The 23273-nt window shown below is 44.1% G+C and overlaps 1 protein-coding gene across 2 annotated transcripts in view; it reads right to left on the bottom strand.

Annotated features, from left to right (window-relative positions):
• Nucleotides 1-23273, bottom strand: part of LAMA5 (laminin subunit alpha 5) — a 406583-nt gene that overhangs the window by 65695 nt on the left and 317615 nt on the right. For both annotated transcript variants that reach the window (XM_033963610.1, XM_033963611.1), the window contains exons 56-63: nucleotides 15951-16092; nucleotides 13693-13795; nucleotides 11840-11953; nucleotides 7062-7241; nucleotides 4104-4246; nucleotides 3041-3226; nucleotides 2573-2709; nucleotides 864-1017 (exon numbers count right to left, since the gene is read on the bottom strand). In XM_033963610.1, coding sequence (XP_033819501.1) covers nucleotides 864-1017; nucleotides 2573-2709; nucleotides 3041-3226; nucleotides 4104-4246; nucleotides 7062-7241; nucleotides 11840-11953; nucleotides 13693-13795; nucleotides 15951-16092 — 1159 coding nt within the window. The remainder of the gene's footprint in view (nucleotides 1-863; nucleotides 1018-2572; nucleotides 2710-3040; nucleotides 3227-4103; nucleotides 4247-7061; nucleotides 7242-11839; nucleotides 11954-13692; nucleotides 13796-15950; nucleotides 16093-23273) is intronic.

Below are 23273 nucleotides of genomic sequence, written 5' to 3'. Positions count from 1 at the left end.
AACTAGGTGACCACCCAGGGCTGCAGAATTTGGGGGTGGGCCTACTGCCACCATCCCACCTTCCCCCTGAGATAGAGAAGGGAAGGGGAGATGCTGCCACCTGTGAGGGAAAGATGCTGGCCACTTAGGGTGGGAAGGAGAAGGGAACATGCCGGCCACCAGAAGAGAAGTGAGAAGGGGGAGATGCTGGCTACTTAAGAAGGGGAAGGGAAGGGGAGATACTGAATGATGAGGGTGAAGTGCATGGCTGAAGGTTCTTCTGGTGTGTCATAAAACCCTTGTACAGCCTTGACCACAGTAAAGCTTGTAATATTATTTCAAAGTTGTTTGCAGCAATTATTGCATAGAAGAGGCTAAGAGTTGTGAAAGCCAACCTGGAAATCAAACCAGAAGGTATACAGAACAGGCCTTCTGCACCCTTGGTCAGGTAGGGATAGTACAGATGCAGTGTTAACAAGCCCCCAGGGAGAGAGTCACGGTTACAGTTGAATGACACTTTGTGGCCAGGTTTCGAGTCCATGTACTGGTAATTGAAGGAATCCAGTAGCTAGCTTCTTAAATTGTAATCTGCTCTGAATTATGTTATAGGATAGTAACAGACTATAAGTATTAAATCGTATAGATCATGGGACTGCTTCCAACTGAGGTGGAATGAGAAAGGTAAAATGGAGGAAGTAATGAGACACAAAAAGAACTGGAGGGCTACAAGAGAGGAGAGATTGGATCAGACCTGTGTCTGAAGTTACTGTGAAGCTGGAGGGGGTGTGAGAAGGGAAACTGGACCAGACCTGCGCTAGAAATTACCATGAAGCTAGAAAGGTGTGAAAGAGGAGAATCTGGACTGGATTTATGCCACAACTTACCATGAAGCTGGAGGGGTATCCCCCCACATAGAAGACCACATGGTTTGGCTCCAGATTGAGCAGCCCTTGTTCTCCTTGGGCTAAGCTGTCTCCTTTAGTCTCATGTAATGTTTCTCTCTCCACAGTCACAGACATGTGTCCATACTGAAGAATTCTGGAAAGCAGAAAAGGCAGAATGGACTTAAAAAAAAATCAACCCAATAGCTACATCTTCCAGCCCTTTCCACTCTCAAGCCCATCCTCTAGCAGCTGTCTCACAATTACAGTCACCATAAGGCATAGGCAGCGGAACACTTTTATGTTTTGGGGAGGGGTCTGAAAGCTCTGCCCCAGACCCCGCCCCCATAATAGTACTAATTGTAATACCATTTTCCCATTCATTTTTCATATATACATAAAATATAATCTTATTAACAACACATAATGGTTAACCACAAAATTAAAAAAAACACAAAGCACACTGAACGCAGAGAAAATGTTAATTATCATTTATATTTGGGGGTTTTTTTTTTCAAAGATGTCAAGGCAGATGACTTTAAAATATGCAATGTCACCACACAACTATAGAAAAACAGACAAATATAGTGCAAAATATAGACATCAGATATAAATTTTCAAAACCGACACATTTTGATCACTAAATTGAAAATTAAATCATTTTTCCTACCTTTGCTGTCTGGTGATTTCATGAGTTTCTGGTTGCACACCCTTCTGACTGCATCCTTTCTTTCTTTCATTCTTTCTGCACTCAGGCCCAACAAATGTCCCTTTCTATTCCCTCCCTCCCTCCCTCCTTCCTATGTCCTTAGTGCCCCCTCCCTCTTGAAGCTGCGCCGAAGCCTGCCTGCCCCCCAAGCCGACCCGCCGCTGCTTCCTCCTCCCCCCCAGTCCGCTGCTCGCTACATTAAATTACAGCCCTGGTGCCGCAACTACAGGAAGAGAAGGGCCAGCGCGTGCAGCAATTGCACACCGCCGACCCACAAGCCTTCCTCCCGACGTCAATTCTCATGTCAGAGAGAAGGTCCGGGCCAGCCAATCGCTGCTTGGCTGGCCTGGACTTTCTCTCCATCAGAATTGATGTTGGGGTGAAGACTTGTGGGCCGGCGGCGTGCAATCGCTGCACACGCTGGCCCTTCCCTTCCTGCAGTTGCAGAACCGGGGCTGTAATTTAATGTAGTCGTGGATGGGCGGCAAGCGATGCGCGTAGAGAAGCCCTGGGCTACGGCTAATGCCAGCCCTGGAGCCACAGGCAATTTTGGGGGAGGCCACGGCCCCTGTGGCCCCCCCCCGTTCCGACGCCTATGCCATAGGGTCTTCAAGCAAACTGAAAATAACAACCATCCCCCTTTTAAGAGGTGAGCTGCCATGAAAATTACTTAAAAAATTAACTAGCTAGAGAACCAGCCTAGTATCCATATGATACCCAGAGAAATCTCTTCAAAGTGACCAGCTGGGTAACGTTCAACAATCTGTGCTCTGCTCAGCTATTGACAGCCACACGTTTCCTTTACTTTGCTGTCTCTCAACTTTCTAAATTTATCCCTGTAACCTGCTGTTGAATTTGAAGGCCAACCCTTTGATCATTTCAGAATTACAAGTCCCAAAAAGTTTAGACACAAACCAAATGGACTTGCCAAAAACTTTTGATAGCTTGGGAGTCCATGCGAAGGACATGGCCTTTTCGCTGTCCTTCAGAGTCACCTTGTTACCTTTCAATACTGATGGCGGCAAACTGCTCACTGATATCTTCATCGACAGTCAGAACTGCTGGCTCGTCATCTCCCAGCTTGTACACCCACTGGAGTTTTGCATCTTTCATCACGACACCCATGTAATCTCCGGAAGCCTGGATAAGCATAGCAGGCCTTTAGTGTACAGAAGTATGGAGCTCAACTAACAGCCCAGTTTTTCAGCTTAATCTATGCATCAAATATTGACATACAACAAACCAAAGAAAAGACCAGCCAGTGGAACCACAGCCCACACTTTTCATCTTCCCCCCTCTTTTCAAACCACCATCACCTTTGAAGAAGGTATAGACAATTCCCTTCTACTCCTAATCTGATCCCGTAGCTCTAAAGAATATCACTGAACAGAGATCACACAGAGGAAAGCGTCAAGATGAACTCAAGACAGACATGAACAGAGCCAACATGGAATACTGAAAGGGCTCTTACATCGTGGTGGCCAAGGTAGAGAACAAAGTGGCTAGCAGTTTCCGCTGTCTGGTGTTTCTGCTTAGATTTTGGTTCAAGGTTTTGGATGTAGAACTTGAGGGATGTATAGGCTGCCAAATCCCGCACATTGCTGGGTGTTCGCACCTGCACACCTGAAGTGCCATCAAACTTCATGGGTACCTTCACCTGAGCACAGGATGACAAAGCAGAGTTGTAATTGGGCATTTTAGAGTTAGGTACAGGCAAAAAAAAAAAGCAAGCGCCCAGCTCCTATTCTGCTTCCCCTCCATTCTAGTCCCCAGCCTTTTTACTGTTCATTTTTTTCTTCCACCCCTCACCCTGCATGGTAGAACAGAGCAGCGAAGAAAGTATGCTTTTTGAAGTCTGTTCAAATATATGCAATGATTGGGTGGTGAGGCAATATTCTTGGGGTTCGCCCCTTGTTTTTGCCTCTATGTCTCTGAGCATATTTTTGACTATATATGAAGATGTCTTTAGTATTTTTAGAAGTTTGAATGTTTTATAGGAGAGTGATTTTTTTTTTTTTTGCAGTTTCTATAAACCTTCCTTTAATCACTCCCAGTGATACTAGGCCAAAGTATTTGGTTTCCCCAGCATGGTTTTGACTTGGTAGAACAGAGCAACTCTTTCCCTGGCTTTTCATCTACTGTCAGCCCAGTCACATTTCCAACTCCAAAGTTGCTTTATGCTGCCTCTCACATAGAAGAAAGTGGTGAAGAAGGTGTTGCAAACCTCTGACAAAGGAATACAGAAACCTATTGAAAAACAAAGCAATGCTGGGAAACATTCCAATGAAAAGCAGAAGTAAAACTCAGCAAAGGGAGGCCACAGCAGATCCTGGAAACAACTGCATAGAAACACTTAGCCAAGCAGGAGACCTAAACCAAGCCAGACATAGTGCTGGAACCTAATGCAACACCTCTTGTAAGCCTGAAAGTGGCTTCTCTGCATAAGGTCGGAAGGCAGTGGATGCTTGACTTAGATTCACACCAGAACAGATGGACCATCTCCTTCCTGCACAAGTTCTACAGCTGACACTCACCTTGCTTGCAGCGTTTCTGGCCTGGGATATCAACTGACGGATACGCAAGATCTTACTGGCAACACTGGCATTCTGGTTCCTGCGGTTCTCCAGGCTGCTCAGCTTCTCCAGCAGCTGTGGAATGGTGCTCTCCAAGCTGGAAACTGATTAATTGCAAGGGGAAGAAAATACATGGAGACAACTGTGAGGTCCAAAGGATCACAGATGTTGGAGAGATATTCCCCCATGGGGCTCACATACATACAATGCAGACTCTATGTAATGCAGGATCTTATAATACAGTCAAGGATAGCACCCTTTTTTTGTTATTACATATTACACTGTAGGTATAATACAGCAGGGATTTATATATAACATGGCCAAATATTTTGGATCTTAATTGACAAGCTATACAGAGTCTAGAGCAGTGTTTCTCAGCTTTGTCCTGGAGTAACCCCTTGCCAGAGAGTGGTAGAAATCTGGAACGCTCTTCGGAGGCTGTTATAGGGGAAAGCACCCTTCAGGGATTCAAGACAAGATTGGATAAGTTCCTACTGGAACAGAACATACGCAAGTAAGGCTAGACTCAAATAGGGCACTGGTCTTTGACCTAAGGGTCGCCATGTGAGTGGACTGTTGGGCACAATGGACCACTGGTCTGACCCAGTAGTGCAAAGCTTATGTTCTTATATCCACAATGAATATGCATACACTTGATTTGCATAGACTGCCTCCATTATATGCAAAATTCTTTCATGCATGATTTTCGGGGAAGGTACTAATATAAGCCCTACTCAAAAATAAGCCCTAGTTGGCTCGACCCCCAAAGTCCCTCCTGAATGTCCCCGACATGCCTCGATTCACCAGCGGCAGCGCTTTCACCCTCCCATGTGCAGCATTTTTCCATCTCTTCTTTCCATTCCATGCAGAACCCTGCTGACCCAACCACCGCGAGGCTGACATACCTTTGTTCCAAACAGCAGCGGTGGCAGCACTGAACAGGCTGCTTAGCGGCCTTCCCCGCCAGGGCCTTTCCTCTGCCACATTAGTGATGATGTCATCAGTGACGCGGCACAGGGAAGGCCTCGGTGGGTCAGTGGGGTTCTGTTGCATGGGGGAATGGGAGAGAGAGATGATGGTAAGAGAAATGATGGAAAGATGCTGCACAGGAGGATGGGTTGGCGGGGTCATCGGGGATCTGCTGCATGGGGGGGAATGGCTTCTTAGTATCTGTTCCACAAAGATCTCAAAACTTTTTTATAGGGAAGATGTGGCATACAAGCACAATGCTTAGATTATATTAGATCTAACGCAACACAATGAAATTGCTTTCGGGGTTCTGCTGCATGGGAGTAAGGGGATGGGAGGGAGGGAGGGATAGAAAGATGCTGCACAAGGGGATGGGTGAGAGATGATCATTGTACATGGAAAAAAAATAAGACATCCCCGAAAATAAGCCCTAGTGAGTTTTGTGGACACAAAATTAATATGACAGTGTCTTATTTTCGGGGACATATTGAACTAAGGCCAGTACTGGGCAGACTTGCATGGTCTGTGTCTGTGTATGGCCGTTTGGTGGGGGATGGGCTGGGGAGGGCTTCAGTGGCTGGGAGGGTGTAGATGGGCTGGAGTAGGTTTTAACAGAGATTTCGGCAGTTGGAACCCAAGCACAGTACCGGGTAGAGCTTTGGATTCTTGCCCAGAAATAGCTAAGAAAAAAATTTAAAAAATTAAATTGAATCAGGTTGGGCAGACTGGATGGACCATTCGGGTCTTTATCTGCTGTCATCTACTATGTTATGTTACTATGTTATTGCATAAAATAGGACCTGTGCTCTTGAGGCCTTGGAGGACATCAGAGTACAGTCCTCTATGGCTGATAGACTTCATTGTCAATTCTTTGCTGGTCATATTGCCATTGTGTGTTTATGGTTCATTTTTGTTAATAAAAAACGATTTTAACATAAATGGGACCTGTGATATACTTTAGGTGTGTATTTTTGCCTTCATTACTCACCGATATATCTTCCCATTCTTCTTTTGTTTGTATATTCTCACAATCTAATGGCTTTTGGTTTTTACGTCCCATAGCACATGGCATTTTTTACTTGCACACTTCACTTGATTTATCCATATTTCACCATTATTTTTATGCAGGTTCACCATCACACTTCACAAATTTTGTAACATGATTGCTTCACACCTTCATATTTTGGATCACCCATATGATCTATCTCATCACTACGCTTCACACTATCATATTTTGGATCATATATAAATATTAATTTGTCACTATTCTATCGCCGTCACCATTCTCACTAATATAATACATATTTGTCTACACATATTTAATTGTTCACTCCAGGACCCCTGAGGAAGGAGTGTTTTCTTCGAAACACGGACCGTGTTGGGTCCGGGTTCATCACCCCTTTTGGATACAAACTGTTTTAAGAACATAAGCAGTGCTTCTTCTGGGTCAGACTGGAGGTCCATCGCGCCTAGCAGTCCGCTCACGCGGTGGCCCATCAGGTCCAGGACCTGTATAATAATCCTCTATCCCTTCTATCCCCTTTTCCTTCAGGAAATCATCTAATCCCTTCTTGAAACCCAATAGCGTACTCTGTCTTATCACACCCTCTGGAAGTGCATTCCAGGTGTCCACCACCCTTTGGGTGAAGAAGAACTTCCTAGCATTGGTTCTGAATCTGTCCCCTCTCAATTTTTCATGATTGTTTATTAAAGACTTGGCGTCTTGTACACCATCCCTGCAGTTTTTGCTTTTGTTCTTCGATCCAATATTTTACTGCAGTTCTGTTGGATTCTTTGCTTGTTGTTACCTGTGTATGAGTTAATGGTAAAATAACATCTTAACAGTATCCCACAGTGATAACTAAGTATGGTGGCATTTAAACTACTGCTGTTGCTGCTGCCATTAAACCTTTCCTCCAGTTTAGACTAACTTAGTTGCACTTAACATACCTGAGGTCTTTGCCTCCTGCATAGCCTGGTGTACATCCTCACTTCGAATGTCTCCGTACTTCTCTTGCCAATCATCCAGGTTCTTCTTCATGTCAGACAGCACGCTCTGTAACCTTGAAGCTGTGCTATTTGCCTCCACAGCTGCGTCTTTCGCAGCCTGAATGGTAATAGCTGCATCATCTGCACAGGAAAATAATCACAGAATTGTCACGTGAAGGATCTTAGGGGCCAAGTCATCATCACAGAGGACTCAGGACATAATCTATTATCAGTCTGCACCCCTTATGTCCACAGATATGTATTGGGACTTGCAAAAAAAGAGCTGGCTTACATAAAAATCCATTTCTTAAATCTCCTGCTCCATTCAGTTAAGAAGAAACCAAAAACCACTGTGGAGTGACGATGTTCCTGAAATGGACTTTATTGAAAATTTAAAAGTTCCACAAATCAATGTAAGCAATCCACATAGAAATAAAACGATCCACATAAAAACCTTGAGGACCTAATCTGCCGAGAGCATGGGACCCAACACGGTCCGTGTTTCGACAAGATAGTCTTCTTCAGTGGTCCCTAATAGTCCTAAGGTAGTAGATACGTGGAATAAACAGTCCAAAAGTGCAAATGTGTGGAACTCCACAGAGAACACGCTGTATAAATCAAAAGCATATTGCTGCATAAATCAAAAGCATATTGCATATTGCTTTTGATTTATGCAGCGTGTTCTCTGTGGAGTTCCATGCATTTGCACTTTTGGACTGTTTATTCCACATATCTACTACCTTAGGACTATCAGGGACCCCTGAAGAAGGCTATCCTGTCGAAACATGGACCGTGTTGGGTCCCATGCTCTCGGCAGATTAGGTCCTCAAGGTTTTTATATGGATCGTTTTATTTCTATGCGGATTGCTTACATTGACTTGCGGAACTTTTACATTTTGAATAAAGTCAATTTCAGAACATCGTCATTCCACAGTGTTTTTTGGTTTCTTCTGGATTTTCTTCTCTGTGGATATCTCAGGGTCAATTCTTTGGTTTGGGGCCATTCAGTTAAAAACAAAATCAGTGTGGGCAGAACTAATTTTCTGTTTCCTCCCCTACCATATTGTTCATCCCTCTCCCCAATCTTTTTGTTTTTATTGTAACCTCTGATTCCCTTCTTTCCTCATGTTCTCAGTTGTATTTTACGTTTTATTTAATTTTTACAATGTTTATTTTAAATTTTTATTGCAAACCGCTTAGATTTACCTTTGGTTTTATATTTGCAGTATATTAAATTAATTGAACTTGAATTAGACTATCAAGGATAGTCAGACAGCTCAATGAAACACTTCAAAAATGAACTTTGCTCAACATGTCTTGCATGCACTTTGCCTAATTCATACATTTCTTGTCCTTTTAAAAAATCTTTGGTTTTTAATGATTTTTATTATGCCACATATGGGATTTCCTCCAATGAAGTTTAAGTCATTCCATTCCTTTTTCAGCACAGTAAACTGGGACATTAGAAGCAGATCCATATGGTTTCCAATAAACTAGTTCATGGGAAACCACCACCACCTGAATAATACTGGCTGCTGGGATTACAACTGGCAGTAGAGTTAGAACACAAAATTCAGTAAACCTAGCGGTACCTGTTCAGATTCTTCCACCACCAAGTCTTGCTCAAGGGAAAAGGTCAATCGAGATCATCCCACTCTAAGAATGGACATGAGCTGCCTAGAACAGGGACCTTGAAATCAGGGAATCTGTGCTCTAAAAATAATGGACCCAGTATTAAGTCTGCAGGAATTAGCCAGGCTGACTCCTGCAGTCGGCACTGAGCCTGGATATTCAATGCCATGCCATTTCTGGAGATTGGCTTTGAATATCTGGTCTATTTTTAGCCACTCTAAACTTAGCCAGCTAAATCGATACTAAGCACTGGCTGGCTAAATTTATAGTGGACAAAAAATAGACCACCTATGATTAGGCCGCTAAACTTAGCTAGCCAGCCCTTTAAATTTCACGGATAGCCAGCTAAGTCACATGACATACTTGGTCAAGTCACATTATTATGACCCCCTGCTAATATCCAGAAAAACTGTCACTGGCAGCATGGACAGCAGAAAGATGCTGTGGGGGTGACTCAATAAGATGCTGGATAGTTGCTAGAGGTATCTGGAGTAGAGAGTTGCGCAGAGATAGAAATCATGCCGGTCCCCACTAGAATCAAATCTGTCCCTGCTCATCCCTGTAAACTTCACAACTAGTTATTTCATTTAATTATGCTACTGAATTAAAGGCTCTGGTAGAGATCTATTTACAAATAAGCAAAGATACTTAATTCATTTGGAAATATTAATTGGGGAGATACATACTTTGTAAACGGGTCTCTGACAGAGCCTCTAATGTAAATATAAAATATAAATACTCAGTTGAGGACCTCCAAGCTATGTCATCTGAGGACTTCCTCTGCAGGTGGCCGGGGGTCCCTTTTGCCAAGTTTAGTAGGCAGCAGTAGCATCCCTGAGTCACAGATGCTGGCACCTCAGTGGCTCATGGATGCTGCCAGCGACTGCTGTGCTTGGTGGAGGGCAGTTCTGGCTGTCTCTAGAGGAAGTCCTCTGCTGGCGGCGTTTGGGAATCCCCACCAGCCACAGCAAGGGTCAGCAAGTACTTCAACACTGTAGAAATAAAACCAGACATGCATTTCCTTTTCTTTTGAACACAATACAAAGACATCTGCTATGTACATTTCCCAAAGCTAACATATTTCAGTCAATAAATTCCTTTTTTACCTTTGTTGTCTGGAGATTTATTTTTCCATCAAGTTGGTCCCAGTTTCTCTTTTTTTCCGCTTTCCCATCTTCTGCAAATTCTTCTATTGCTGTCCATTGGTTCCTCCTACCATGGTCCAGCATTTCTCCCTCTCTCTTCCCTTCCTCCCATTGTACAGCATCCTTCCTCCCTTCTGTCCTGGATCAATCTCCCTCTTTTCCCCCTCCCTACACCTGCACAATATTTCTTCCTCTCTTCTCCACCCTCATGTACAACATGTTTTCCTCTCTCTCTCACTGTCCAACATCTCTCTTTTGCTCATTCTCTCCCTTGCTGCAAAGGGAGCTGGGAAAGAGAGAGGGATTAAGAGTGCATCTCTCCCATCCCCTCTACTGCCACATCCAACATTTTTCCCTCTCTCATCGCCCGGACCATGTGCAGGATCTTTCGTCCCTGCCCACCAGCCCCATGCCCAACATTTCTCCTTCTATCACCTTTCTCCAGCACCATGCCTCATCTCTCCCTCCATTCCCTCCACCACTATGTCCAACATTCCTCCCTTTTAATCTGTCCCACTGTTCCCTCTCCACCACCATAACATTTCTCCCTCTCATCTTTCTCTTCCCCATACATTTGTATCTCACGCCTCTCCCTCCCTATGCCCAAAAATTCTCCTCTTTCTTCCATTCCCCATTTGCACCATCTCTCTTTCCCTCTCACTGACACACTCATGTCCAAAAATTCTCCCTTTCTATTCCCTCTCCCACCTCAGCATCTCTTTCCCTCCCTCCCTTCATCCTATGTCCCAAGTTCGTGCCCCCTTCCTCTCTCCCTTCTCTGTCCCTAGTTCATGCTCATTGTTCACGTCCAAGTTCATGCCCTTCTGTGTCCTAGGTTTGGGCCCCTCACATGTCCCAATATGCTCCCTCCTTTATCCCAAGTTCATGCCCCCCTCTCTCCCTTCCTTGGTCCAACGCGCACTCGCTCGCTCCCTCCTTTTTGTGGCCCAACTACTTCGGTGCCCCCCTCTTGCAAGACTGTACCGGAGCTGTCCAGGTTGGCTGCTTCCTTTCTGCCTTCCAGCCGCACTTCTTTGCAGGGCCATGGGCCCAGGAAGCTGCACGTGGTTGGCCCAAAGCCTTCCCTCAGACATCAGCTCCGAGACATCGCTCCGACATCGGAGGGAAGGCTTCCAGGTCGGCTACAGGCGGCGTACTAGGAGCGCTGTACGCTGCTTTGTAGAGGAGCGAGTGAGAATGGAGGGCAGGAAAAGGAGGCGCACTAGGGTAAACGAGCCCCTCGAGGTGCCTCCAACCCTGAAGGATCCAACCCTGAAGGATCCCCACAACCCTGAAGGGGGTTCACACAGGATCTTGTGACCGCAGGGGGCATCTCCACAGGATCCCTGTGACCCCAGGGGGAACCTTGGGGGATTCCCGTCATCTCCATTCCCATGCAGCTCTCTAATCTGGAGCTATGCAGACTGCAGCACATCCAACAGTTGCTGATGGGTACGTGATGGTGGACCCAGTTGTCAAATATGTCAATCGAGGTGGTTCCAAATGTACTCGATTGGGTTAACCACAGCAGCCTGTGAACAGTTCACAAACTCCACTCCGAAATGCTGCTGTCTTTCGCCTGGTAACTGATGATCATGCCTTTTTCAATGTTTGCTAAATTGCACTTTTTTCCCCATGACAGACACGGGTGCTATATTGGCAACTTGCCGACATCCCACCTTAAATTCACATGAAGCGTGCATTAATTCATTGGCTGTGCGTGGGCGGCGGTCGTAATAATGTGATTCGACCGTGTAACCAGCTATCTGCTAAGTGTTAATTTTCAGCAGTCGTCTTCTAGCCGCCTAAGTGCTATTTAACCGGTCAGAAGCCATTCCTGGCCAGTTAAATAGCGCTGAAAATCAGGCAGAATATTTTACAATAGCTTGCACTGCATGGCAGACAAGGAACACGCTATGCAAGCAGCTCTCGCCTCAGACTCCGAGATATACCCAGACATACTTCTTTCTGTATCCAGCTTGTTCTGAACTGCTCTCAGATCCTCTAGGAGACGCTCTTTCTTCATTTTGTCATCTGTCAGTTTGTCCTTCGCGGTTTTTAGGGTCCCTTCAATGACTATTAGAAAAACACAGGCGCACAGTTTATTAGACGAGGATTCTCTGGTAAAAGTCATTCAGCAGCAACGAAAAGTGGAATAGACCTTTTTCACAACTCTTATCTGGCAATCTTTCAATCCATTTAACCCAATCACACTTTCTGAAGAGAACCCTAACTGGCTTCAAGAGCCAGAAAACTAAAGAAAAGCTTTGAAAACTGACATATTTAGAAGGGTTTTGTTTAGGATATTTGATATACCACCCTTCAAGTAACAACCCAATCAAAGTAGTTAAAAAATAGATAGTCCAGCTCAAATAAAGGCAGTATACATAAATTACAAGTAGGTAAGTAGTCCATTAGTCCCAAAAGGATCAAGTTTCAAGTTTATTAAAAATTTGATATACTACCTTATCATATATTTCAAGGTGGTTGTACAATTAAAAATTAGGGTAATACAAATAGTATATCAAAACAATTAAGAACAAACTAAACATCTGGACAATTTTTAAAAAAAGACTAAACAAACAGGTACAAAAGGGAAAAGGGAGAAACTACAATGTAATGTTAAGGAAAGAGAAGAGGGCGGGAGAAAAACAAGAGGGCAGGGTAACAACATCTAAGCCCAAAAGAAATGGACCAAGAAAGAGTTTAAAAATCCTTATAAGGACAATCAAACTTGAAAAAGGAACATCTTAAGAGAAGACTTGAATTTCTCGAATGTTGTTGTCTCTCTTAACGATGGCAGTCGTAGAAGCAGACACAGTTAATAGAGGATAAAAGATATTTGATTCTTCAATAAAATGATTGGCTGGGTAATATTATCACGCACTCCTCATCCTACCTAAGTTTCAGAAAATTAGTAAAATCAAACTTATTTAACCGATTTGTAACCTAAGACCTCTTAAGCCTTGTCTCTCCAACTCTAACTGAATTGTTTCCCAAGATCTCTTATGCCTTACCTCTGTATCCTGCTCACCTGTATTTTGATGACTTTACATTGTACCTATATTTGCTGATTGTCCAGCTTTGGCAGTATATAAGAATAAAATGATTATTATTAATTACTGTGTCTGCTTCTACGACCACCACATGAATAACATGCACAATATCCCTTAACACACATATTAAAAAATTTCCACCAGGTACAACCCATTCTGCTCAAAAGTCAAAACCCTTCATGGTCCTGAAAAAGCTACCCTAAAAAAATTAGTTTTCATCCTTTTTAAAATGTTACATTTGCGTTTCATTCGGTTGATCTTGAGGGAGTGAATTCCACAACAATAGAGCTCAAAAGAAAAAAAAAGATGGTTCTCTTATGGAATCCAGTCTCGCCCAAACAATAGGAGGAATTACTAATCAGTTTTGAAACTGAGATTGTTAAGGTGCTACTTGGACAATTATTGTTGCTAGTGTAACCTTGTGATGTACTGGCTAATCACACATGTTCTTCAGCTATGTATTACTCTGGTTCAGCACAAAGTTTAAGAACACCATGGATGATTGACACTTGACATAAATGAAAATGCCTTTACCTTTATCCCACAGAGGCCTAGTAGATGTGGCTCAGCTGACTAAGCGGATGCTTTTCTGGAAACTGTACCAGCTGGAATATTTCTGAGATAGGAAGAATCTTTTTACTTGGGGGAATACTGGGGGGGGGGGGGGGGAAGTGGGGGTTTCCCTGTAGTGTTCTAGAGAGGGGTGCATTCTAAATAAGAGAAATAAATAGATTAATAAATGTAAATTCCTGCTCTTACCATTGCCTAATTTTCTTTCATCTTCTTTTATAGTTTCAACAAGAGCCTCGCCTTTCTTCAACAGATCTTTGGCTTTATTGGCCAGGTCTTCAGACACAACGCTCTGCAATAGAGGATGACAAATCTTCAGTCGTCCCTCAGAATTTCCCTACTGGGATAGAAACTTTTCCTATAAGGGCAACTATGAGTGTGTGATTGAGTGGAGGATTAGCCTAGTGGTTAGGGCTGCAGTCTCAGCACCCTGAGATTGCAGGTTCAAGCCCTGTGCTGCTCCTTTTGACCCTGAGCAAGTCACTTAACATTCCACTGCCCCAGGTACATTAGTTAGATTGAAAGCCTACTGGGATAGAGGGAGAAATGCTTGAGTACTTGAATGTAAACCGCTTAAGATATAATAAAAAAGGGAATAATCTCTAAAGAAATAGGGATGTGGTGTTTTACCCTTGCAAAGATTTAAGGGGCGTATGTGTAACAAAGAAAAAGCTCTTTCTTTGACAGTGAGGAAAGCCAAGGAGAACACTGCGCTGTGGGAGGGGAAGGGAGAAAGCCAGGGAGTAATGCAGTACACTTCTCCCTCCATATTCGCGGGGGTTAGGGGCAGAGCCGGCCTGCAAATATGGAAAAATCGCAGAAAACTTTTAGGGCTTAGTCTGACCCACCCTCGCCTCCCTCCTGCATCCCAGACCTCCCCCAGACCTTACCTGGTGGTCTAGCGGTGATGCGGGGCAGGAGCGATCTTCCTATGCTCCTGCCCCGTGCAGAGCCGTCACCAGAAATGGCTGCCGTGAGTTCCCGTGGTCTCACGAGACTACAAAGGGAACTCACGGCAACCATTTTTAATGACGGCTCTGCACGGGACAGGAGCGTAGGAAGATCGCTTCTGCCTCACGTCACAACTAGACCACCAGATAAGGTCTGGGGAGATCCTGGACACAGCGTTTCTGCCTTAAAAAACAAGGGGGAGGTCCAGGGCAAAAAAATTGAGAATAACCAAATTTGCGAGTACTAAACTCACGGATTCGGAGGAAAAGTGTACTTGATCACACTGGGAAGCACATGTGCAAGGAAAGAAAGTTTAAAAATGGCAAGAGAAAGACAGACAGACCCAAGTTTAGACCAGGGAGTGAAGAGTATATAAGGAAAATGACTGGAACAACAGACATCCGAGGACAACTGGCGTCAAAAGGTCTTCCTTCCCACCTGGATTTGGGGGGTCGATTATGGAATTTGGAAGTGGGGGGAAGCTGGGAGTATTATTTTGTCGCAGCTGTGCATTATCCAACTCAGTTATAGGGCTATATACCCAGTTGTGCTTGTATTCTATAAAGGAAAGCATGAATGCAACATAGGTATACTGTTCTGGAGTTCCTCTCCATATGTACCGGTGTTTTTCCTGGGGGCAGAGAATGGGTGGAGTTGGGGGTTGGGATTCACATCTGGAGCAAATCGTGAGCCTTGACAGCCTAGGCACAGTTCCAAAATTGCCCTATGAGGTTTTATACAGCAAGATATTACTCAAGTATTTTAAAAAATCTGGCCGATATTCAGTCTGTAGCGATGAGTATTTTGCTGACTGCCAGTGGTGTTATTTCTGGATATTCAATGCCAGGCCCTGTCCGAACTTTAGCATTGAATATCCACTTAGCTGGTTACATCATTATTCAGCTTCTCACTGCAAAAGCCAAACTGCTTAAAGACAGGACTGCTATTTATGAAGCCCAATGTAAGCAGCTTACTTGCACAGTGAGCAAGTGAATATCAGTACTTAACCTGACTCTGGCCCTGGAATACTCATAAGTTATCTACTTTTGAATTTGGAACTAACCAGTCATTTTCAGCGAGAACTGGTTAAATGTCGTTGAAAATGACCAAATAGCAATGGACGAGCAATTTAACTGGTTGGTGGCGTTTCCGACCAGCTAAATGATTTTGAATATTGGCCAGTCAGTCTAATGACCTCTTTTGCTAACCTGCGTTAACAGGGGGGGGGGTCTCACTCTGCTAACATAGTATAGTACACAGCTAAGGACAACATATCCCCCCTTTTATCCACTCATAGATTGATGAAAAAAGAAATAAATTCTACCTTTTTCCTCTCCTTCGCACCTGATTTCTCTGTCATCCTCTGAACGTTAGGTCATATCCCTCCCAGTATTCACAGTTTTCCTACCGCTAATTCCAAGACTCTTGAGCAAACTGAAGCATGCTAACCCCCCAGTGATGCGACCATATCCTTCACTCTGGGAAATCTTACAGACCTTCACAGCAGCCTTAGCCCCCTGCTTTGCTCCATTTGCTGCCTTCTCTGCATTCTTGATGGCATCAATGATACTGGCATAGGCGTTCGAGGCATTTATTGCTTTTTGGATAAATCCATCCTGATTTGTGTCACGGATGATGCTGAATGGGAAGAAGAAAAAGCAATTTAGCAGCTGTATCTGGGAACCTACCCTCCAAGAGGAGCAAAGCCTCTCACATTCAAGACAACTCAATGTCAAACCACGAATAACTCAGACATAAGACACCATGGCATTAACATGGTGTAGGGGAAAAACATTCAGACAGATCATATGAGAAAGAAACATATGCCTGTGAATATGGTTCAGTAGCCTTCTGTCCATGGATCCATTTCCACTATAATGATCCTTGTGGTCTCTCAATGGAATACTTGGACGGTCACTCACCAGGACACACAGCCAGATTCAAATAAGCACACATTTGCAGGTGCAGGAAACTCACACAACATGTGATAAATAATAATGAGCAGTTTACAGAATCATTGATCATGAAAGGATGATGTGTATTATAATCAGGTACTTTCTCCATCAGGGATATGGCGTCCACAGTTATCACCATCTACTATGCCACTGTCAGATGGTTGGGAAGTTACATTTTTTTTTAATCTGGTAAAACTAACATAGGGCTATATTCTGGGCAGCTGAATCTGAGCATTTAGTAACAAAGGACACTTATGGAACTGGCTGTAAGTCTTGCAGATCTGTGAGTGTACTGTACCCAGAAGTTTTCAAATTCATTTTCAGAAGGGAGCTCATCGCATCAAGGAAACGTGGGGGCTTTGAACTTGTGCACTTCACACCTGCATATTGCAATATGCTAAGAATCAAAGCAATTTACAATAAAAAAAAAAATATTTAGAGGAAAGAGAAAAATTCCAACTAGGATGTCACCTGTGTCTGACAACACTTCGGAAAAACTGACCACTGCACCAATGATTTTATGGTGAGAATACTAAAAGGGAACTTTAAGACAATCTAAGAACGTAAAACCTTTGAAATCAAAATGATAAGGTATTTTGACTCCTACCAGACAGGACTTAACAGAGATCTGGGTTTCTTTCCCACAATAAAGACATTTAACACGGCTCTGCCACCTTTCTGTCTCCTGCCCACCCACCCCTCCCCTCTTCCAATTCCTGACATGCTTTCATGTTTTCCTTATATAGACTGATATTTGTCAAAATGTGCTTATTTCTGATCTGATTTGAAAGCTCATCAAAAAACGCATTGAATCAATCATAAAATGCATTGAGTTCTAGCTACGTGGGTGTAGTCTACAGACCTACTACTCAATCGCAACAAATTGATAAAGATCTGATTGTGGATATCCAAAAGTTTGGAAGGAAAGAGGAGGTGCTGCTGTTGGGAGATTTCAACCTGCCAGATGCGGAATCAGAAAGAAGTAGGGAGATTGCGGATGCCTTTCAAGAGGCTCTGCTAAGACAAATGGGGACGGAACCCACGGGGGAAAAAGTGATAAGAACATAAGAACATAAGAACATAAGAACTGCCTTCTCCGGATCAGACCTTCGGTCCATCAAGTCCGGCGATCCGCACACGCGGAGGCCCTGCCAGGTGTACACCTGGCGTAATTTATATTCCACCATATCCTTATATGCCTCTCTTAAGGAGATATGCATCTAGTTTGCTCTTGAAGCCTAGGACGGTAGATTCCGCAATAATCTCCTCTGGGAGAGCATTCCAGGTGTCAACCACTCTCTGAGTGAAGCAGAACTTCCTGACATTAGTCCTGAACCTGTCCCCCCTTAGCTTCATTACATGTCCTCTAGTCCGTGTCAAATTGGACAATGTAAATAATCTTCTCTGCTCTATTTTGTCGATTCCTTTCAGTATTTTGAAGGTCTCGATCATATCCCCACGCAGTCTCCTTTTCTCAAGGGAGAACAATCCTAGTGTTATAAGTCTGTCCTCGTATTCCAGTTTCTCCATACCCTTCACCAGTTTTGTTGCTCGTCTCTGCACCCTCTCCAGCAGTTTTATATCCTTCTTTAGGTAGGGAGACCAATGTTGGACGCAGTATTCCAAGTGTGGTCTGACCATTGCCCTATAAAGCGGCATTATAACTTTCTCCGATCTACTCGAGATTCCTTTCTTTATCATGCCCAACATTCTATTTGCCTTCTTTGCCGCTGCCGCGCATTGTGCCGACGGCTTCAGGGTTCTGTCTATCAGCACACCCAGGTCCTTTTCTTGTTCACTCTTCCCCAGAGTTGCACCTGACATTGTATACTCGTATTCCTTATTTTTATTGCCTAAATGCATTACCTTGCATTTCTCCACATTGAATTTCATCTGCCATTTCTCCGCCCATGTTTCTAACTGACACAAGTCGCTCTGGAGTTTCTCGCTATCATCCTGCGATCTGATTGCCCGGCATAGTTTTGTATCGTCTGCAAACTTGATGATCTCACTGGATGTTCCTTCCTCTAGGTCATTGATATAAATATTAAAAAGGATCGGCCCAAGTACCGAGCCCTGGGGCACACCACTAGTCACTTTCTCCCAGTCGGAGAACTTCCCATTTATGCCCACTCTCTGCTTTCGGTTTTCCAGCCATTTGCCTATCCATCTTTGTATATCCCCCTCTATGCCATGGCTATGTAGTTTCCTGAGAAGTCTTTCGTGTGATATTGGATCTGGTCCTCACAAATGGAGAGAGTATCTCTAATGTTCAAGTGGGTGCTCACCTGGAAAGTAGCAATCATCAAACGGTTTGGTTTGATATAACGGCTAAAGTGGAGAGCGGCTGCACAATACTTAAAGTCCTAGATTTCAAATGTACGGACTTTAATGAAATGGGAGAGTACCTGAAGAAAGAGCTGTTGAGATGGGAGGACATAAGAGAAGTGGAAAGACAGTGGTCTAAGCTGAAAGGAGCGATAAAAATGGCTACGGACCTTTATGTGAAGAAAATAAATAAAAACAAGAGAAAAAGGAAATCAATATGTATAGTTCTCCAAACTAGTGCCGGAGAAAATAAAGGTGAAAGAGTTGGCGTTCGTGAAATATAAAAAAACCCAAGAAGAGGAGTGCAGAAAGGACTACAGGGTGAAACTGAAAGAAGCCAAGAGAGAGATACGTCTGGCGAAAGCGCAGGTGGAAGAACAAATGGCTAAAAATGTAAAAAAGGGAGACAAAAATTTTTTCTGATATATTAGTGAAAGGAGGAAGATGAAAAAAGGAATTGCTAAACTAAACTAAACTAAACTAAGCCTTAGGTTTATATACCGCATCTTCTCCACTGAAGTGGAGCTCGACACAGTTTACAGAGTTTAAAAAATATGGGAAGAGAGAAGAGAAAGAGTTTACAAAGCATAAAAAGAGGGGATGTAATCAGGAGAAGAGATTAATTATATGCTAGAGAAAAGCCAGGTTTTCAGTTGTTTTCGGAATAGTTGGAGGGAGTCCAGGTTCCGCAGCGGGACAGTGAGGTCGTTCCAGAGGCCGGTGATTTTGGAGAGGAGGGATCTACCCAGTTTACCTGCGTGGAGGATGCCGTGTAGAGAGGGGAAGGATAGTTTATGTCTGTGGGCAGATCTGGTGGTAGTTGGTGTCGGGGCGAGGAAGGATAGAGGGATTAGGGGCGGAAGGATGCCGTGAATGATCTTGAAAGCCAGGCAGGAGCATTTGAAATGAATTCTGGAAAGTACTGGGAGCCAGTGAAGATTGGTAAGTAGAGGGGAGACGTGGTCATATTTGCGTTTAGCAAAAATCAGCTTAGCCACAGTGTTCTGGATAAGCTGGAGTCTGCAAAGACTTTTTTTCCTTAGGCCTAAGTAGATGGCGTTACAATAATCGAGTTTGGATAGGATGATGGATTGTACAAGGACGGTGAAATGCTTTTGGTGAAAATAGGATCTAACTTTCCTCAGCATGTGGAGGCTGAAAAAACAAGATTTTGCCAGGGAATTCAGGTTATCGTTGAGGGAAAGGGAGGAGTCGATAGTGATGCCAAGGACCTTGCTTGAGAACTCAAGGTGTAGAGCAGGGCCTGTGGGTAGGGTGAAGAGGGCGGGCAGGTGAGCTAATTTTGGGCCGAGCCAGAGTAATTTTGTTTTTGATTCATTTAATTTCATCTGTACTGAGAGGGACCAGGCGTGAAGTCTCATTATGCATGATGTGATGTTCTCTTGGAGGTTTGTAAGGTTTGGATCTGTTTCAAGGAGGATGAGGATATCGTCTGCATATGTGTAAATTGTTTCAAGGGGGGATAGTTTAAGGAGCTTCAGGGAGGTCATATATATGTTGAAGAGAATAGGGGATAGGGGAGAGCCCTGTGGAACACCACAGGATGGTGTCCATGAAGCGGATTTGGAGCCGTTTGTGTTGACAATGTAGGAACGATCGCGAAGGAAGTTTGAGAACCACTTTAGGACAGAAGAGTCTATCCCAATCTCGGAAAGTTGGTAGATTAGTAGGTCGTGATGCACGACGTCGAAAGCCGCGGAGAGATCAAACTGTAGGAGAACAGCAAATTTGTTTCGGGCGTGTAGTTGTTGCACCTTTGAGATTAGGGAAACTAGGAGGGACTCGGTGCTGAAATTGGGCCTAAATCCGTATTGGTAGTGTTGGAGAATGGAGAATCTCTCTAGGTAAGAGGAGAGCTGAGTGGCGACTATGGTCTCTAGAAGTTTTGTTAAAAGAGGGATGTTTGCTATGGGGCGATAGTTCGATGGTGAGGAAGGGTCAAGATTGGGTTTTTTCAGAAGAGGGGATAAGGCAATGTGTCCCATTTCGGTGGAGAACAGGCCCGATAGTAAGACTTTGTTTATGAGGTTAGTAAGGGAAGAGATGGCCTGTGTAGGGATTTTTTCGTAAAGGTAGGATGGGAAGGGATCTAGGATGCACTTGCAGAATTTAAGTTTGAGGCAAAGTTTAGAGATCTGGGTCTCGGATACAAGTTCGAATGTAGTCCATGATCTGTCGGCAGGGATAGCGTCGGAGTCTTTCGGGGGGAGAGAGTTGTAGGAGATAGCTGAGGGAAACGAGCTCTTTATGGTAGTGATTTTCTCGTTGAAAAATTTGGCTAGGTCATTTGGAGATGGGAGGGGGGGGGCGGAGTCATTTTTAGAAGTTAGGTTCCGCCAGATGTGAAACAGTGTACTGTTTTGGTTTTTTGACCTGGAGATTTTGTCTCCATAGTAATTCTTCCTAGCTTTTTTTAGTACGGAGTTGTAGGATTTGATGTTTTCTCTCCAGGATTGCTTAAAAGATGCTGGGAACCAATATGTGGAGAGTGATGAGGAGAAAGCAAATGTGCTAAACAAATACTTCTGTTCTGTGTTCACAGAAGAAAATCCTAGAGAAGAACCAAGATTGTCTGGCAAAGTTACATGAGAAAATGGAGTAGATTCTGCGCCGTTCAAGGAGGAGAGTGTTTATGAGCAACTTGAAAAACTGAAGGTGGACAAAGCGATGGGACCAGACAGGATCCATCCCTGGATACTGAGGGAGCTCAGAGAGGTTCTGGCAAGTCCTATTAAAGACTTGTTCAACAAATCTCTGGAGACTGGAGTGGTTCCTGGGGATTGGAGGAGAGCGGATGTGGTCCCTATTCACAAAAGTGGTCGCAGGGATGAAGCGAGAAACTACAGGCTGGTGAGCCTCACTTTGGTTGTTGGAAAAATAATGGAAGTGTTGCTGAAAGAAAAGATAGTGTACTTCCTTGAATCTAATGGGTTACAGGATTTGAGGCAACATGGCTTTACAAAACGTAAATCGTGCCAAACGAAACTGATTTAATTTTTTGATTGGGTGACCAGAGAGCTGGATCAAGGACATATGCTAGATGTAATTTATTTACATTTCAGCAAAGCCTTTGATACGGTTCCTCATAGGAGGCTCTTGAACAAACTTGAAGGGCTGAAGTTAGGACCCAAAGTGGTGAACTGGGTTAGAAACTGGCTGTCGGACAGACGTCAGAGGGTGGTGGTTAATGGAATTCGCTCGGAGGAAGGAAAGGTGAGTAGTGGAGTCCCTCAGGGTTCGGTGCTGGGGCCGATCCTGTTCAATATGTTTGTGAGTGACATTGCTGAAGGGTTAGAAGGAAAAGTATGCCTTTTTGCAGATGATACCAAGATTTGTAACAGAGTAGACACCGAAGAAGGAGTGTAAAATATGAAAAAGGATCTGCAAAAGTTAGAGGAATGATCTAATGCCTGGCAACTAAAATTCAATGCAAAGAAATGTAGAGTAATGCATTTACCATATATTTTGGGAGGTGAGAAGCTGATATGCATGGACGGTGAGAGGGACCTTGGGGTGATACTGTCCGAAGATCGAAAGACGAAAAAACAGTGTGAGAAGGCAGTGGCTGCTGCCAGAAGGATGCTGGGCTGTATAAAGAGAGGCGAAGCCAGTAGAAGGAAGAAGGTGTTGATGCCCCTGTACAGGTCATTGGTAAGGCCCCACTTGGAGTATTGTGTTCAGTTTTGGAGACCGTATCTGGCGAAGGACGTAAGAAGACTTGAAGCGGTCCAGAGGAGGGCGACAAAAATGATAGGAGGCTTGCACCAGAAGACGTATGAGGAGAGACTGGAAGTAGAGAGTTGCGCGGGGACAGAAATCTCACCCGTCGACACCCATCCCCGCCAAAGTCCCACCCGTTCCCACCCATCCCCGTGAGGAATCCCACCCGTCCCCATGAGGAATCCCTCCGTCCCCACCTGTCCCCATGAGGAATCCCCCCATCTCCACCCATCCCCGTGAGGAATCCCCTTCGTCCCCGCCCGTCCCTGTGAGGAATCCCCTACGTCCCCGCCCGTCCCTATAAACTACAGAAATAGTTATTTCATTTAATTATGCTACTGAATTAAAGGCTCTGGTAGAAACCCATTTACAAATAAGCAAAAAGACTTTATTAATTTGGAAATATTAATTGGGAAGAATACATACTTTGTAAACGGGTTTCTACCAGAGCCTCTAATGTTTATAAATTTTTATCAACACAACTAATATACTACTTTATCCATAAGCAAAAAAAAAAAAAAAAATGTTTTCCTACCTTTATTGCCTGGTTTCTGCTTTCCTCATGTTCTCATTCAATTCCTTCCATCCACTGTCTCTCTTCTCTCTGCGTCTTACATTTGCTCTGTTACTGTGCCTCTCCCTTTCTCCCCCCTTCCAAATTGATCCGGCGCCCATCTTCTTCCCTCCGCTCCCCCCACAGTCTGGCATTTCTGTCTTCTTCCCTGCCAGCGTCTTCTCCCCACTCTCTCTTCCCCATTTCCTTTCAGCGTCCTTCTCCCCCATGTTCTGTCAGCA

The sequence above is a fragment of the Geotrypetes seraphini genome, chromosome 11, assembly GCF_902459505.1.
Source record: "Geotrypetes seraphini chromosome 11, aGeoSer1.1, whole genome shotgun sequence".
Taxonomy (NCBI): Eukaryota; Metazoa; Chordata; class Amphibia; order Gymnophiona; family Dermophiidae; genus Geotrypetes; species Geotrypetes seraphini.
This window is presented reverse-complemented; position numbering and strand designations above follow the sequence as displayed.